This window comes from Podarcis pityusensis, assembly GCF_964106645.2.
Source record: "Podarcis pityusensis genome assembly, chromosome: 13".
Taxonomy (NCBI): domain Eukaryota; kingdom Metazoa; phylum Chordata; class Lepidosauria; order Squamata; family Lacertidae; genus Podarcis; species Podarcis pityusensis.
In genome coordinates, this window is record NC_138038.1 from 16,973,691 (window position 1) to 16,990,662 (window position 16,972).

The window sequence follows — 16,972 nt, forward strand, 5'->3', positions numbered from 1 at the left end:
AGACCCTTGACCCCCCGATACTCACTTCCTTCCTTGCACCACTCAATGAGGTAGCCATCAATACCCCCTGCACCAATCCGGTCTGGAGCACGCCACTTCAAAGTGGCCGTGGTGTCTGTTACATCCTCCAGGGTGAGGTGGAGTGGCTCACTAGTGGGGGCTGAAGGAGGAGGGAGGAAGCAGAAGAGCAATTACACATATGCACAAACATAACATTGGTCTCTCATCTACACTGACAAATCCACAACTTCCAGTTGGTCTCGAATGCCAAGAGCCTGCCATTGTGTACTTTTTGTCAATGCCTTCTCCTTCTCCTTCTAAAAATGTAGCATAAACACCGACAACTGGGAAACACTGGCTGCGAGCGCTCCAATTGGAGAACAGCCTTTACCAAAGGTGTCATGGGCTTTGAAGACTCTCGAACTCAGGATGAAAGGGAGAAACGTGCTAAGAGGAAGGCACGTTTGGCAAACCCTGACCATGATCAACTCCCACCCAGAAACCTATGTCCCCACTGTGGATCCAGAATTAGCCTCCACAGTCACTTACAGACTCACTGTTAAAACCGTGTTTATGGAAGGCAATCTTACTTGGCTACGAGTGATTGCCGAAGAAGAAGAAGAAGAAGAAGAAGAAGAAGATTATACTCTCCTAGTTTTCAAAGTTACTCATGACATCATACAATGCAAAGGACAAAATGATAATAAAATATATCGGGGGGTTTATTATTAATATTTTATTGAAAAGTTTTCAGTTATAAAGAAATAAAGTGATACAAAAGATGGGGAGGAAAGAAAAAGTCGCAAAAATGTGTAGAGAAAAAAATATGTGAATAGATCCCAAAAAATACCCTAATCCCATACATTTGTTTATAAATCTGATATTATTATCCTAATACATATGTAAATTTTAATAATAAAATATAGAGCGATCCCTTGAAAAATCACCAATATTGACATCAAAACCAGGCCCCTACAATGACATCAAGAACAGCCAGTGAAATTAAGGCATCAAATAATTACCAGCAGAAAAGAGAACAGCCAGATAAAAGTATTTTTGAACAGCCATGTTTTCACTAGCTGCTTCAAGCAATGTTGGGAGAGGGCCTAGCGCACCTCACTTGGCAAGGCACTGAACAGGCAGGGTGCCACAACTAAAAAGGCCCTGGCCCTGGTTACCGCCAGCTGGGGTGAAACAATCTGCCAATTACAGTTCTCTCAATTTCTCATTTTTCCCAATCATAAATTTGGTTCCTCACATTTTGCAGCAATTTGTGACTTGTTTTATTTTTAAACCCTCATAAAAATCCACCAGCATTTCAATGCAAATTTTTCTCCTAACATACACATTTTCATATGCAGTTTGGACTAATGTACACATTTTTACAAGCAATTCCCCCCCCCCCAAAAAAACGTAATGCATTTGTGTATGTTATTTTCACCAGTGCGTTCATTTTTATGCCCACTGCCCCCTAATATATACACTTTTGTAAACACTTTTTGGCTGCTGAGCTGCACAGCAAAATGAAGATAAGCGCAAATTTCAGAGGGTAACTGCATTTTTCAGTTCATACATTGTTTCGCAAAGTGTGAATTTGATAGATTTGGATTCAAAACGAGACCCAAATCAAATTTCTCCTCCGTCCCTACCGCCAACTAACTTCCTTTTCTTTGTCAGTCACTCTGCAGGTGAGAGAAGAAGGGGCAAGACACCCAGTGGCGCAGTAATAAAATTGCTAGCACCATTGCAAAGCTAAGCAGGGCCCAGGATGATTTCATTCACCTAGGGTAGGAAGAAGGGATTATTTGGCTTTTATCCCGCACTCTTTATCATTACTCCATGGCCTCCACATTTCATACTCTTGTCTCTTTCCATCTCTTTATCAATAGCGCCCTCCCCCATAAACACACAAAATTTACTCACCGATAGGCATGAAAGGTTTGGTATTCAGGCTGGGCTGAGAGACTCCGATTGCGTTGACGGCAAAGACTCGCATCTCATACAGCACCCCCTCAATCATCTTGGTGGACTCATAGGTTGTCTCGGTGAAAACGTCGAAATTCAGCTTCATCCAACGCATGCTTCCTTTCTTCTTGCGCTCCATCAGGTACCCTGAGACAGAAAGGGGGAAAATGAGGTCAACGGAAGGAGATACCAGCTCTCCAGAGATTGTCTACAGAATGGAAGGTGGCAGGATCCCCAGGGATGTGCTCTACAGGGAGCTGGCTTCAGGAACCAGGAACCAGGCCAACTCTTGAGTTACAAAGGTGTCTGCAAACATGAAGGCTGGCAGCATCAACCCCAACATTCTTGAGGGTGACCACAGCGTCTGGAGATACATAGGCAGCCAGGTTGGGCATCCACAGGAGTGACCAGATGAGGAGTGACCGCTGGGAGGAGCACAGAGAGAAGAAACACCATGGTGCATCTGCAGAAGCACAACAGGACGCCTTTATCTGCCCCAGCTGCAACAAAACATGTCTCTCCCATATCAATCTCTACAGCAGACGCTGTAACCTTCCAACAGTTTGACTTCACCACCGAAGATGCACTCTTCCATCGTTTCCCTGCCAACAACAACTGCCCCCACAGATAAGGGATCCCCAGTGATCCAGCTATGCCATCTCAGGTTCATTCGCAGGTAAGATTCAGAAGAACTTTATGCTACTGAGAAGAACTATACAAGGTGATGGAGTTGTGAAATCGACTGGGCCAATTTCTCTCCCAATGGGGAAAGAACCCAAACGAAAAATGCAAATGCTTTTGAATAGGCACATGCAAGAGTGATTGATGGAGGAGGACACAACCATTAAAAAAAACGATTTTAAAAAGAAGGGACATGTTCTTGTAATCTGTGATGATGCACACACCCATTTTAAAGGTATAATAATAATAATAGGTATGGGCACGCATCTGAATAAGAGGGATATGCACATATCCTGAACACACAGAAACACTAATAATAATAATAATAATAATAATAATAATAATAATAATGTGACCTGACCAATGGAGAGTGAGGGTTTGCTACTCCCCAACAAGGCATGTGAAGGGCATATTTTTATTATTATTATAGCCACAGTATCATTAGCAATATGCACAATTTGTACGCCACCCTATACCACAGGTCTCTTACCAGTCACAGGCATGCCGCCGTCGTATTTGGGCACATCCCACACCAAAATGGCCCAGTCCTCTCCCACCGAAGTGATGCGCACGGATTCCGGAGGATCGGGGACGTCTGCCAAAGACATGGAGCAATGGGAGTAAGATGGGAGCAGTGAGACGGCAGGCCAGCCAGGACTAAAAGACTTGCCCCGCAATTGCAGCCGGCCAGGTTACTCACCCACCACCTTGATATTGAGGGTCGCTATGTCCTCCCCCACCGGATTGGTCACCTTGATGGTGTAGCTCCCTTCATCTGAGCGCTCGGCACTCTCTATCACGAAACTGCTCAGCTCATTCCTCTCCTCTATACGGACCCGGCCTTCCTTCTCCGCAAAGACCTGAGGAGTATGGGAGAGCAGGCAAAGATGAGTCAAGCAGAGAAGTATGCATAACCTCCAATGAAAACAGGGACATCCTAAATACTACTACTACTACTAATAATAATAATATTTTTGACAATCATTTTTATTAATTTTCAATTACAATAATCCAATGGTAGCCACATTATAACAACGCCAAATGACAATGCAATTACAGTGGTACCTGTGGTCACATACGCTTCAGGTTACATACGCTTCAGGTTACAGACTCCGCTAACCCAGAAATAGTGCTTCAGGTTAAGAACTTTGCTTCAGGATGAGAACAGAAACCGTGTCGTGGCGGTGCGGCGGCGGCAGCAGGAGGCCCCATTAGCTAAAATGGTGCTTCAGGTTAAGAACAGTTTCAGGTTAAGAACGGACCTCCGGAATGAATTAAGTACTTAACCCGAGGTACCACTGTACTAATCCCAAACATTCATATGCCAAATTGTATAATTTAGGTGGCCTCCCACGTGCCAGAATTGATGGTTTGATAATTTACTTTGTTTCTGCATTCCAAGATCTTATTCCTCTCAATTCCATTCCATTCCATTCAAAATAACAATCCCTTATATAACAACTGCCATATTAACGAGATCCATTCGTCTTGACGCATTAAACGATTTATAAACTTATAGGTGAAGCAATAGCCTTATTCCTCCTGTGTGTGACAATTATTCTGTCTGCGGTGTTCCTTCCTGTCCTTGTAAAATGTTATGTCTATCTTTTTCCAGCCGATACTTCCATCATGCCTTGGGCGGCGCTAATATCAATAATAATAATAATAATAATAATAATAATAATAATACCCCCACCCATCTGACTGGGTTGCCCCAGCCACTCTGAGCAGCTTCCAACTTATAGAAAAACAGAATAAAACATTGGAGGTTGTGCACTCTCCTTCCTTGGAGGTTTTTAAGCATAGGATGAATGGCCATCTGTCATGGATGCTTTAGTTGAGATTCCTGTATCACAGGGGGTTGGGCTAGAGGACTCTTGGGATCCCTTCTAATTCACAATTCTATGATTAAACATTTAAAAAAACAGGGCTGATTTCAGATTTCTTCTAAAGATTGTAGATTGTATAGTTACTTAACTCCTTGGCTCAGTGGGTCCATACCCTACAACATTTATCCAGCGAAAATAGGGATGTCCTAAGGAAAAGCAGGACACTCTGGGATCATGGGCGTAGCCAAGGTGGGGGCAGGGGAGCAGCTGCCCCCCATCAAATAAAACAATAGAACTAACTGACCAATCACGTCAGTTCTGCCCGCCCCCCAACAGAAGTCCTGCCCGCCCTCCCAAAACAAAAATCCTAGCTATACCCACGTCTGGGATCAAATCAGAAACAGGGACGGCTTCTGTAAATCTGGGACTGTCCCTGGAAAATAGGGACAACTGGAGGGTCTGAATAAGCTGCGCTGTGCAGAGTCGATACAGTGGTACCTTGGTTTACAACCACAATCCGTTCCGGAGGTCCGGTTGTAAACCGAAACAGGTTGTAACCCAAGGCGCACTTTCGCCAATGGGGCCTCCCCCCCAAAATGGGTTGTAATCCAAAAAACGGGACACGCACTTCCGGGTTTGACGTGGTTGTAATCCAAAATGGTTGTAAACCAAGGTACCACTGTATATGTATATATCGTCAAAAGCAGAAACAAATCTTGAGCTCTCACGATGGAGCAAACTGACTTCTAAAACGTGCTGTTAAGAAAAAGAGCACGTGTGGTTGGATCCAGACTAAGTTAGCTGAGATCAATGTGAGGGGGAAATCAGTCCTGGTTTAAATGTGAAAACAAGCCAAGGCCCATCAATTTCACTGAGTACCAAGGCTGCAATCCTAACTACGTCTACCCAGAAGTAAGTTACATTGAATGGGGTGTGCAATTCCACAGAATTTAGTGATTCACGGTGGTTAGGATTGTGCTGTTAGTGCAACTAGCAAGGCGCTAAGACGCAGTGGTGTGGCTGCTCCTTAAAAAGGCTACCCTGGACCCAATGGTATGCAATTACTAGAATTTTTTTGGTAGGGGTTAAAATGTTCTTCTAAGTGTTCTTGCCTGACAGCCACAGCTGACTTCTGCTTTGGTGTTGTTTAAACCAGAGGTTCCCAAAGTGAGCAGTACCATCCCCTACAGGGCAGAGGGGTCACCTATGGGGTGCCAAGGAGCAAGGGGAACCAGAGACATAAAAGACTTCAAAAAGCTGATATCACTGGATGAAGTCCATCATTTTTGCTGAACGAATTGAGCTATATAATTTTATCTGGATTCTAAATAAATGTGGTATTAATCGTTACCATTTTGAATCTCATTGTATTATTATCTTGGGTTGTGCAAACCACTACAGTGGTACCTCAGGTTAAGAATTTAATTCGTTCTGGAGGTCCGTTCTTAACCTGAAACTGTTCTTATCCTGAAGCACCACTTTAGCCAATGGGGCCTCCCGCTGCCACTGCGTTGCCGCCGTGCGATTTCTGTTCTCATCCTGAGGTAAAGTTCTTAACCCGAGGTACTATTTCTGGTTTAGCCGAGTCTGTAACCTGAAGCGTCTGTAACCTGAAGTGTCTGTAACCCAAGGTACCACTGTATTCCAAAGAATGCTTTTTATAGAATAGGGGCACTGGGGATGAGTATATGAAACCAAGGGGGCAGGACCCCCACAAAAGTTTGGAAGGGGGCAGTGGGGAAACATCGCAGAACAACTAATGATGTGGAACACCATGCGGACACAGGACAGTCCAGTTTCAATCCGCCCCTAATTCACTAGGATTGCATCAGTGTTGTTGCTGGCATCCGTCTGCCTTGGGAGACAATGAAGGAGTGCCCCTTTGAGGCTGAAGTCAAAGTGTTGGAAGGTTGCCTCAGTGACATGCTATAGAACACATGCTTAAAGAGTAAATAGTAAGTGTGCAAGTAGGACTAGACAAGTTCTTTTGCTGCCAGCTTGAGAGATTTCAGAGCTCCACCTGGTATGCAGGCTGAGACCCTACCTGCCCACAGACTGTCTCACCAGAGTGGTGCATGCTCTAGTTATCTCCCGCTTGGACTACTGCAATGTGCTCTAAGTGGGGCTACCTTTGAAGGTGACCCGGAAACTACAACTAATCCAGAATGTGGCAGCTAGACTGGTGACTGGGAGTGGCCGCCGAGACCACATAACACCCATCCTGAAAGACCTACATTGGCTCCCGGTACATTTCTGGGCACAATGCAAAGTGTTGGTGCTGACCTTTAAAGTCCTAAATGGCCTCGGTCCAGTATATCTGAAGGAGCGTCTCCACCCCTGTCGTTCAGCCAGGAAAACTGAGCTCCACCTCCGAGGGCCTTCTGGCGATTCCCTCCCTGGGAGAAGTGAAGCTACAGGGAACCATGCAGAGGGCCTTCTCGGTAGTGGCACCCGCCCTGTGGAACACCCTCCCATACGATGTCAAGGAAATAAGCAACTATCTGACTTTTAGAAGACATCTGAAGGCAGCCCTGTTTAGGGAAGTTTTTAATGTTTGATGTTTTATTGTGTTTTTAATATTCTGTTGGGAGCTGCCCAGAGTGGCTGGGGAAACCCAGCCAGATGGGAGGGGTATAAATAATAAATTATTATTATTATTATTATTATTATTATTATTACACGGTTTAGGTTTTCCAACCTGGAGCTGAGGCACTGAGCACAGAATTCCCTCCTGCCCCGGCCATGCCTACCTCAGTACCCCTCATCCAGGTGGCCACAGGTGCTGGTTCCCCAGTGATGGACACGTCCAAGCGCAGCTTGTTCCCGGCAACAACCACAAGGGTGTTTTCATTAGTCTTTCCGGAACAATCCAAGTGGATCTTGGGGGGCTCTGGAGAAACCAGAAATGACTTGAGGGGGGAAATGAGACACAACCTCTTCTCCACACCACCACATTTAATACCTTAAATTAAGACCCGCATTTTCCCTACAGCACAGCTATTCACTGCCTGCTGCCCCACAAGGCCACAAACAATTGGAAGTTGCCTTTTATGGGTTTTACTTCTTCAATTTTTCCCATTCCCTCCCTCATTTGTTTCTGAAAAATCGAGAAAATCCGGAAAACATAACTGAATTTTTTTCCTGTGTCCCGCCCCCCCCCCCCCGGGCTTTCACATCTCTACTCTCTCTTTCTTCTTTTTTTAAAATAATTTTTATTAAATTTTACATTTTAACAATCCAATCCAATCACTTTAAATATTCCAAATTATACAAATACATATCATATAGTCCGAATATTCTGCCAAATTATAAATTTTTATTGGGACTTCCCATGCTTCAAGTTCGGGGGGGCTCTGATCTCTACTCTCTCTTTCTTAATGGATATTGAAAAAAATCCTCCAGCTTTCATTCCCACCCACCCTCAAAGGATGGCAGGGCCTATCCAGGACTCACCTTGCTTGGGAACATATTCAATCTTGATTTCTAGAGTGGGAAGAGAACAAATGGGGAAAATGAGAAACAGCCGTGAGTACCTCTGGAAAGTGTGGGATGTTGCAATACCTGCTTCCTCCCTCCCACATTATTTTAGAATTAAAGTGCAGTGGGATTCCATACCAGCAGTGTCCCTGTGAGAAATGGGGACATCAAACAAACACTGTCAGAATGCTGTCAGCAGCTCCTGTCTGTAAAGATTGAAATCAAAAAGGAGGATAAGAAACTTTTCCCAGGAAACCTCCCAGGAAAGTATAAAGACAAGGAAAAGTTTCTTACCCTCCTTTTTGATTTCAATCTTTACAAAGGCTATAGAACCCAGCCTCAGGGGCAGAAGAAGGGGGGGCAGTGGGGGTGGACTGCCCCGGGTGTCATCACTGAGGGGGTGACATTCGGCGCGCCACCCACCCACAACTCCCAAGCCTAGCCCGAGCAGTCGGGTGAAGGGGGGGAGCTATGCCGCTTTGCCTGGCAGCCCTCCCCCCATCGTTCTGACAGCTCAGGGGAGGCTTGGGAGTTGTAGGCGGGTGGCGCGCCATTGACCCCTGCTTCCGGGCTGCTTCCTGGGGAGGGGGAAGCCTCCCCCGAGCTGTCAAAAGTAAGAGGAAAGGGAGGAAGGCTGCTGGCAAAGCAGCGGCTCCCTCCCCCTTTGCCCAGGAAGCAGCCCACCATGGACGGCTCGCTCCACCCCCCATGGGCAGCTCGCTCTGCCCCCTAAGGGTGCTTCACCCCCTGGGATGCTTGCCCCACCTCATGGCCCCGCCCCCAGGTGCATAGCATGTCCGCCGCTCCAGGTGCCAGAGAAGAAGAAGAAGAAGAGTTTGGATTTGATATCCCGCTTTATCACTACTCAAAGCGGCTAACATTCTCCTTTCCCTTCCTCCCCCACAACAAACACTCTGTGAGGTGAGTGGGGCTAAGATACTTCAGAGAAGTGTGACTGGCCCAAGGTCACCCAGCAGCTGCATGTGGAGGAGCGGAGACGCGAACCCGGTTCACCAGATTACAAGTCCACCGCTCTTAACCACTACACCACACTGGCTCCGCCTCTGCCCAGCCTCCTGGATAATGGCGTTGTCCCAAGTCAATCTCCGCCCCCCGTCTCTCTCACTTACTCATTCGACACTTCTATGGGTGATGAAACATGCCCTCTGTCTTTGAGCTCTTTGCTCTCCTACTTTTAAAGCTTGCCTGGTTCTGGGAGATGGGGAGTCCGGAATGCTTTCTAATGACAACATGTCAGCCGGGTGTTGTTCCGGCTCTCCCATGATTTCCCAGCTTTTCCCCTCATCTGCCTCTGAGCTGCGACCTCCCGCAAACCCCTGTTGTAAATCTACACTGTCTTCCTCTTCCTCCTCCCTGGAAGGGTCAGGATGGGGAGGCGGTCTCCACCATTCCTTCTCTTCTGCCCAGTCCCTGACAAATGCCTCCTCACAGCGAGGGAAGATCCATAGGGGCTCAAGTCCCTGAGCATGTCTTTGAGCAAGAAACATGGGTTCTGCAACAAGCGTGGAAACTGGTGTGTTCACTTCAGGGCAGAACCTCAAGGCCTTTTGTACACTGACCCAGGAAGTTGAGCTTGGCTGACAGAGAAAGAGCATATCCATCAGGGACGAAGGTGTAGTCTCCCTCGTCCTCTGGCCTCACGTCATCGATGACCAGCTTGTGGAACCTGAGGGGTGAGAGCACGATTAGGGGCAAAGAAGGTGGAAGGATGGAAGAGGCTTCCGATCGCAGTCACTGAGAAATGCCCTGTTCATAGCGGAAAGAGGAAGAAATCCCGACGAAAGGAGAATGGATTTTTAAAGTTAATGGACTAGAAGGAGATGGCAAAGCGGACAGCAACAAAAACACCACATCAAGAGATCAAAAAGATGAGAACTTTGTCGAAGAGTGGAGGGGTTTTTTGGGCCATTTGAGAAAAAACTGTGGCTGAATGAAAATGCAAGCAGGATTTGAATAAACGGCAAGGAAAGGAGAGTAAATAAATGATTGTAATGTACCGTATTTTTCGCCCCATAGGACGCACCGCCCCATAGGACGCACCTAGTTTTTTGCAGGGGGGAAATAAAGAAAAAAAAATTTATTCCCCCCCCCCCCAGGCACAGGGCTGGCGCGGGGGAAGCCCGAGCTTCCCCCGAGCCCAGCCCCGAGAACAGCCTGCTCTCCGCAAGCCTAGGGAGCCGCGCCGGTCTCCCCAGGCTTGTGGAGAGCTGCGCGAAGCCCAGAAGCGCTCTTCAGCGCGCCCCAGGCTTCGGAGTGCAGGCAGCTCTGCGCGACCCTCCGGAGCCTGGCGCGGCTTCGTGCCGGGCTCCAGAGGGTTGCACAAGGCTTCGTGAAGCCTGGAGAGCGAGAGGGATCGGTGCGCACCGACCCCTCTCGCTTTCCAGGCTTCAGCGAAAGCCTGTATTCACCCCATAGGACGCACACACATTTCCCCTTCATTTTTGAAGGGGGAAAAGTGCGTCCTATAGGGCAAAAAATACGGTAAGTTATAATTCAACAGAAAATAAATGGCAGTTATGGCAGCCGATAAAGGAATACAGTGGTACCTTGGTTTAAGAACAGCTTAGTTTATGAACAACTTGGATTAAGAACGTTACAAACCCGGAAGTAGGTGTTTTGGTTTGTGAACTTTGCCTTGGAAGCAGAACATGTTGAGTGTGTTCCATTTATAAATTGAGTCCCCCACTGCTATGGGAAAGCATGCCTTGGTTTAAGAAGGCTTTGGTTTAAGAATGCACTTCCAGAATGGATTAATTATTAATTAATTAATTAATTAATTAATTAATTAAGTGTTGGGGGGGAGGGAGGCTCGGTTAATTTCATTGTACACTGATTGTACATTGAAAATAAAGATATATTATTATTATTATTATTATTATTATTATTATTTCCCCTTCCTCTCAGGAAATCAGAATATTAACAATATTTTCAGCACCTGCTAAAAACGTTTCTGTTTAGACAAGCCTACCTGGGTATGTAGAATATTGACATATGCTTTAATCTGTTTTTTAGCTCATTGTTGATTTTAACTCTTTTTCAAATCTTTTAAGTACAGTATATGTTTTTATTGATAATGTTACAGTTTTTATTCTTCTCGTAAACCACTTCGAGGTTTGTTTGGTAACATTAAAGCGGTAAATAAATTGTAAGAAATAAAGAATATTCCAGTGCAATACATTAGACCAGTAATTCCCAAACTCTGGTCTCCTGCTGTTTTTGGACTACAACTCTCATCATCCCTAGCTAGCAGGACCCAGTGATCAGGGATGATGGGAATTGTAGTCCAAAAACAGCGGGAGACCAGAGTTTGGGAAACATTGCATTAGACAGAGAAGTGATGGCTGGCGCAAGGCCTTCTCATGAGATCTGTGACAGGATTCGAAGCTGGATTTTACAGTCCAAATGTGATACTCTACCCACAACACCACAGAAGAGTCACCTCTGCTTACAAAAGCAAAATGGCGGCCGCCAATGGAGCCGCAGAGTCTGCAACTACCCCACATAACACGCTTGGCCCTCAGAGAACGCTGGCTTCCCTTTAGGCTCACCTGCCCTTGTGAGAGATCGTGATGCGTTTGCTGGGTCGGACCTCGACTCCGTTTTTGTACCATTTGCCGGTAACCTTCTCATCCGACACTTCACACTTGAAGACAGCCTGCTCCGCGGCTTTGACAGTAAGGTCAGCAATGCCCTGAAGAACCTCCAACTGTTTCTCTGGGTGGCAAAAGAGAGAGAGATGAAGAGGACTGATCCCACGTGGGGGTGGAAGCCATCCAAATCTCTTTCGGAGGCTATCTACCCGCTGGTCCAACCAGTCCTCACAAACCTTCAACTATAAGGTCTGCCTCTGACTGGCCGCCGTTGGTCATGATCATGTAGCGCCCAGCATCCTCCTTGGTGGCTTCGTTGATGATGAGAATGTGCTTTTTGCCATCCTTCTTGAAGCGGTACTTAAACGTCTCTTCACGGGTCAGCTCTACACCATCCTTCGACCTGGAGGTAAAAAGAAAGGAGAGGAGACTAAGATGGAGAGGGGGCAAAGCTGGGAAGACAGCTAGCTGTTTGTTTGTTTGTTTGTTTGTTTGTTTGTTTGTTTGTTTGTTTGAAATGGGATTCTGTCAGGTTTGGTTTCTTTCCATTTCTCATTATTCCAGCCATCATAAGTTCAGTTCACCACAGTTCACCATCAGTTTGCAATTTATTTATTTTTTAAAGGAAAATCACCAGCATTTTAGTGTGCCTTGCTCCATATATATGTTTAATGTCATTATCATCGATGTGTGCCTTTCCCCTAACACATGGATAGGCAAACTAAGGCCCGGGGGCCAGGTGCGGCCCAATTGCCTTCTCAATCCGGCCCACGGACGGTCCAGGAATCAGCGTGTTTTTACATGAGTAGAATGTGTTTTTATTTAAAATACATCTCTGGGTTATTTGTGGGGCATAGGAATTCATTCATCCCCCCCCCCAAAAAAAATATATAGTCCGGCCCCCTCACAAGGTTTGAGGGACAGTGGAATGGCCCCCTGCTCAAAAAGTTTGCTGACCCCTGCCCTAACATATACTTTCTCTTTTCTTGTTGGAAAACTGCACCACAAAAAGTCAGAGAAGGGTGAATTTCGAAGCATAGGCTGCTTTTGATTCACATATTGTTTCAGGAACCGAGGCAGGCCTCACATTAAAATGTGAACCGAACTGAATTGCTCTTTTGTCCCTAATAAACATTTAGCTGTCTAGACACGCTAAATGGGAAGGGAAGGAAAAGGGTGGGGGGAATAAGTCTGCCTTAAACATGGAGGGTGGGGCAAAAATCTGCACCAAATTCAGTGTCGTGCTTGTGTGTGTATAGAAAAGCCTGGAAAGGAGGAAGTTTGTCCTGCAACAAAAAAGCTCCTCCAAAGGCACTGCCTCTTGCAGAGAGGCACCTTCAATATATTTTGTGTGCAAATGATAAATCCATTGAAGCATATGATGCTTCCCTTTTTTTGTGTGTATATAATTTTTATTAAATTTTTGGCTTCACAATTTAAAGTACTCATTTTTTATATCCTTAAGATATCAGTGACTTCCCTTCTCTTTCCATGGTTCATTTTACATATGATAAATCCCTGCATATTTTACAGAAACTATACCATTCAGTATTCCATTATTATTGCATCCATCAAAACTTATTTACACTGTTGAATTTATCTTAATGCTGCCGGCGTTTACAGCTGTACAGAGTTATTTCCCATATACAGTGGTACCTCTGGTTACGAACTTAATTTGTTCCGGAGGTCCATTCTTAACCTGAAACCGTTCTTAACCTGAGGTACCACTTTAGCTAATAAATGTTTTCTAATAATAATAATAATAATAAATAAAAAACAACGCTTTCCAATCTTCTCTAAAAGTATGTTCTTCTTGTTCTCTTATTCTATATGTTAAGTCTGCAAGGTGCGCATATTCTGTCAACTTAAGTCGGCATTCTTTGGTTGGGACCTCGCTCGTGTTCCATTTTGGGGCTAACATATGATGCTTCCTGATATTGGTACAAGCATCTAGTCCGGGGAGGTCCAACTTTTCACACTAAGTGGGCCACAAGAGTACTTCAACACAGGACCCACGGTCCAGTCCGCACACTGACTTATCGCACAGGGAGTGGGACCAAAATTTGACACCTCCTCCCAGCCCTCCTGCTGCCTTCTCAGAGCTGGATAAGTGGGCTTTGGGAAGGAGGCGTGAGGCTCTGGCAGGGTCCTAGAGCCCTCCCACCTCCTTCTCAAATCAGGGAAAACACTAACTAGGCTTTGGGAAGAAGGCAGGAGGACTCTAGAACGCTGTCAGAGCCCTTACACCTCCTCCCCAAAGCCTAGCTCATTGCTTTCCTGGCTTTCGGAAGGCAGTGCAAAGGTTTCAAATGTTGCCCAGGGCTGCCCAAAACATCGGACCTGTTGGGAAACTGTGTACGTGCAGCTACTCACACAGAGTCAATTAAGGCAGACAGCCAGAAGGCAATCTGAAGGAGTAAGTCTGCCTGGAGATAACAGAGGCATGGAGACTGCTCCCTGATTGGTCAAGCTCTCTCAAAGGAGTGATAATTAATGGCCTACTAACTGGAATGTGTTTGAGTTCAGTAGTTCAGTGTGTCAGTGTAGGAGTTGTGAGTCGTGTCAGAGAGAGCTAGCAAAAGATCCGTGTTCTGTTCCTGTAAATAGTCCACTATATATAATAAACATCTAACTACAAGTTCCTGGTTCCTGCTTCGTCTATCCTGTCTGCAGCCAAGTTGCCAATTGCTTCCGTGGATTCTGCGTGTAGTCTGCTAGGTCTGGCTAAGGCCCTGCAACTAGTCAGAAAGTTGCGAAACACCAAATAGGTTTTGCCAATAGGACCACCACAATCTAGCCATCTATTGTGACAAGACAGCAACTTGCCAGGGCCTTTCACCTTGTCTGACCATTTTAACAGGGGATCTCTGGGACTGAACTCAGGACCCTCGGCAAGCATCACATGTGTGAGAAGGTTTAAGAGGCAGCTCTACGGAAGCCAGGGCTGGAGCGGGAGGGGGTTGTTCGGATGACAACGGTCTGGGCAGGGGAAGTATGGACAGGGAACTTACCATATCACCTGTGCGCCTTCCTCAGACACTTCCACTTCCATCTCCACCTTGTCCCCAACGAACACTTGCTGGTCATCCAGGGCACCCACAATCAGGACAGGTGGTTCTAGGGACAGACAGACAGAATGGCAAGGGCACAGCTCCAGGGCCACCATCAGGCGGTCCCAAACAAACCTCTCCAGCCCATCCCCTCTGCCTGCCCCCAGCCACCTTGGCATCTTCCTAACTCTGCTAAGTTTCCCCAGCCAATTGTCGTTTGCTGTATTCTGCATTCTGGGGTAATTTGTATATCACTTGCATTGTAAAAAAAAAACCTCTAAGTTGTTTGTGTGTGTGTGTGTATGTGGTTGGTATTATTTTTGCTGGCATCCATCCATCTTGAGAGACAGTGGAATGCACCTGGAGAATCACAGCACCAGCTATGGCTGCAGACACCGGTATGGTTGATGGTATCAAAAGCTGCTGAGAAGTGTACAGGAACCCACGTTTGCATGTTCTCTGTCCATCTCTCAGCACAAGTTGTGCAGGGGTTGTTGGTATCTGTCTGGATCAAGAGAAAATAGAATGTGCCTCTGGGAGCAAAGTCAAACTGCTGAGCTAGCAACACCCAAGGGGCACAAGCCTGGGCAGGGTGTATGGAGGTCCTGGGCTGACCAGAAGACAACACCCCCTCTCTCAGCCTCGCTGATGTGGTCCAAAGGAAAGCAGAGCAATACACTTGGCACCAGCTTGGCTGCAGGAATTGCAGGAAGGAGGCATACGAGGTGCCGTCTTAGGGACTCATGTAGCGTTTACTTCTTAGAGTTCTCTTCTCCTAAAGATGTCCCATAAGGCAGTGGGTGTGGATTGTTCCTCAGAGTTTATTCCCGAAGCCTTCCTCATGAACGGAGGTTCAGGATCAGTGTTTTCCTTCTCCTAGATGCACTACCTTCCCAGTTGGACAACCCCAATCTGCCCCTCATTTGCCTCCAAAGCTCCTGCAGAAACCACCTTCTTGACTGTTGAATCCGGTCTCACCCGCTCAATCCGTGGGAGTCTGTCTTTGCATGAAGAGGGACTCCCTAACTCATGGAGGGTTTGGAATAATCCATCCGCTCACCCTCACCTGGTTTAGCCGGCCAGTCGAAGCCATTCCCGGGATGTGGCTGCTGTCGCTGGCAGCTTCTCAGAGCCACAGATGAGAGCCGAAAGCAGGGGCAAAGAGGGGACCATCGGTTGATGAACTACCCAGAAGGAGCGCAACATGTCCCCCAACAGAGATACTGTCCCTCCCTGTACAAACACACACACACTCTCTCTCTTCTTCCATCACCCTCACCTTTAACAAAGACCTCCGTGAAGCACCTCTCTTCTCCGCAAACGCATTCATAGGCTGCGTCGTCAGCCAGCGTGGTCTTAGTGATGGTCAGGATGCGTTTCTTGCCCACGTTCTCAAAGATGTATCTGCCCACGAAGAAGAGATGCCACGTCACAAGTGAGAAAAACTAATCCAGAGTCCGTCCGTCCGTCTCAGCAGCTGTTTTCCCATTTTCCCCACCCAACAGAACCCAACTCTGCTTTTAGAGGATGCCAAGAGGCACCCTTGGCTATCCATCCACATTCAGACTCACTTTCCACTGGGCTTGATCACTTGGCCGTTCTTCATCCATTTGATAACAAGGTCTGGGTCGCTCAGCTCCACATACATCTTGATCTTGTGCCCTTTGTCAACTTGGTAGGCTGGGTCCAGTTTTTTGATAAAGGCTGCAAAAGAGACGGGGAGAGGACTACTAAAAACGCCTTTGGGGCCCCAGCCTGCTTCCTACTTCCTTGCTGCAGTCATGAGGTTTCTGCTCCAAGTACAGCCTCTTCCTGTCCTGAGAGCTAAAGATCTCCACTTCCACCTCAGGGGGAATTTCTGTGCTCCTGTCACTAAGGTGCACGGATCACAGCAGCCAGCTGGCATATTGCTTCTATCACTTCAGCACAGAACGCCACCTTGATCTCCTTAGGAGAAAGGCGGGATAGAAACACGGCGAGAAAAAGGGAAATGGATGGAAACCGCAGGAAGGGAATGGTACCCGAAAAGGGAGTTGGGTTCAAATCCTCTCTCAGCCAGGAAGCTCACTAGACGACTCTGTGGGCCAGTTGCTGTCTCTCAGCCTTAACTACCTCACAGGGTTGTTGAGGGGACAAAATGGAGGGGTGAGGGGAAGAATTGTGCATGTTGCCTTGAGCTCTTTGGAGAAAAGGCCCAGTATAAACATAATGCACATATAAAAAGGAAGGAAGGAAGGAAGGAAGGAAGGAAGGAAGGAAGGAAGGAAGGAGGGGGGGGTACCTCTCAGGTGGGAGCCATTTTTATTCTCAGAGAGGTGTTTTGGCCCCTCTTTTTCTAGAAAAACAGCACTGAGGGGGG

General features: G+C 46.7%; 1 protein-coding gene across 3 annotated transcripts in view; it reads right to left on the reverse strand.

Annotated features, from left to right (window-relative positions):
• MYBPC2 (myosin binding protein C2) overlaps window positions 1-16,972 on the reverse strand; it is a 68,018-nt gene that overhangs the window by 14,506 nt on the left and 36,540 nt on the right. For all 3 annotated transcript variants that reach the window (XM_080976541.1, XM_080976540.1, XM_080976542.1), the window contains exons 10-21: window positions 16,185-16,317; window positions 15,893-16,017; window positions 14,575-14,680; window positions 11,800-11,966; window positions 11,522-11,687; window positions 9,533-9,639; window positions 7,929-7,958; window positions 7,226-7,365; window positions 3,347-3,506; window positions 3,137-3,241; window positions 1,924-2,112; window positions 26-160 (exon numbers count right to left, since the gene is read on the reverse strand). In XM_080976541.1, the coding sequence (XP_080832667.1) occupies window positions 26-160; window positions 1,924-2,112; window positions 3,137-3,241; window positions 3,347-3,506; window positions 7,226-7,365; window positions 7,929-7,958; window positions 9,533-9,639; window positions 11,522-11,687; window positions 11,800-11,966; window positions 14,575-14,680; window positions 15,893-16,017; window positions 16,185-16,317 (1,563 nt within the window). The remainder of the gene's footprint in view (window positions 1-25; window positions 161-1,923; window positions 2,113-3,136; window positions 3,242-3,346; window positions 3,507-7,225; window positions 7,366-7,928; window positions 7,959-9,532; window positions 9,640-11,521; window positions 11,688-11,799; window positions 11,967-14,574; window positions 14,681-15,892; window positions 16,018-16,184; window positions 16,318-16,972) is intronic.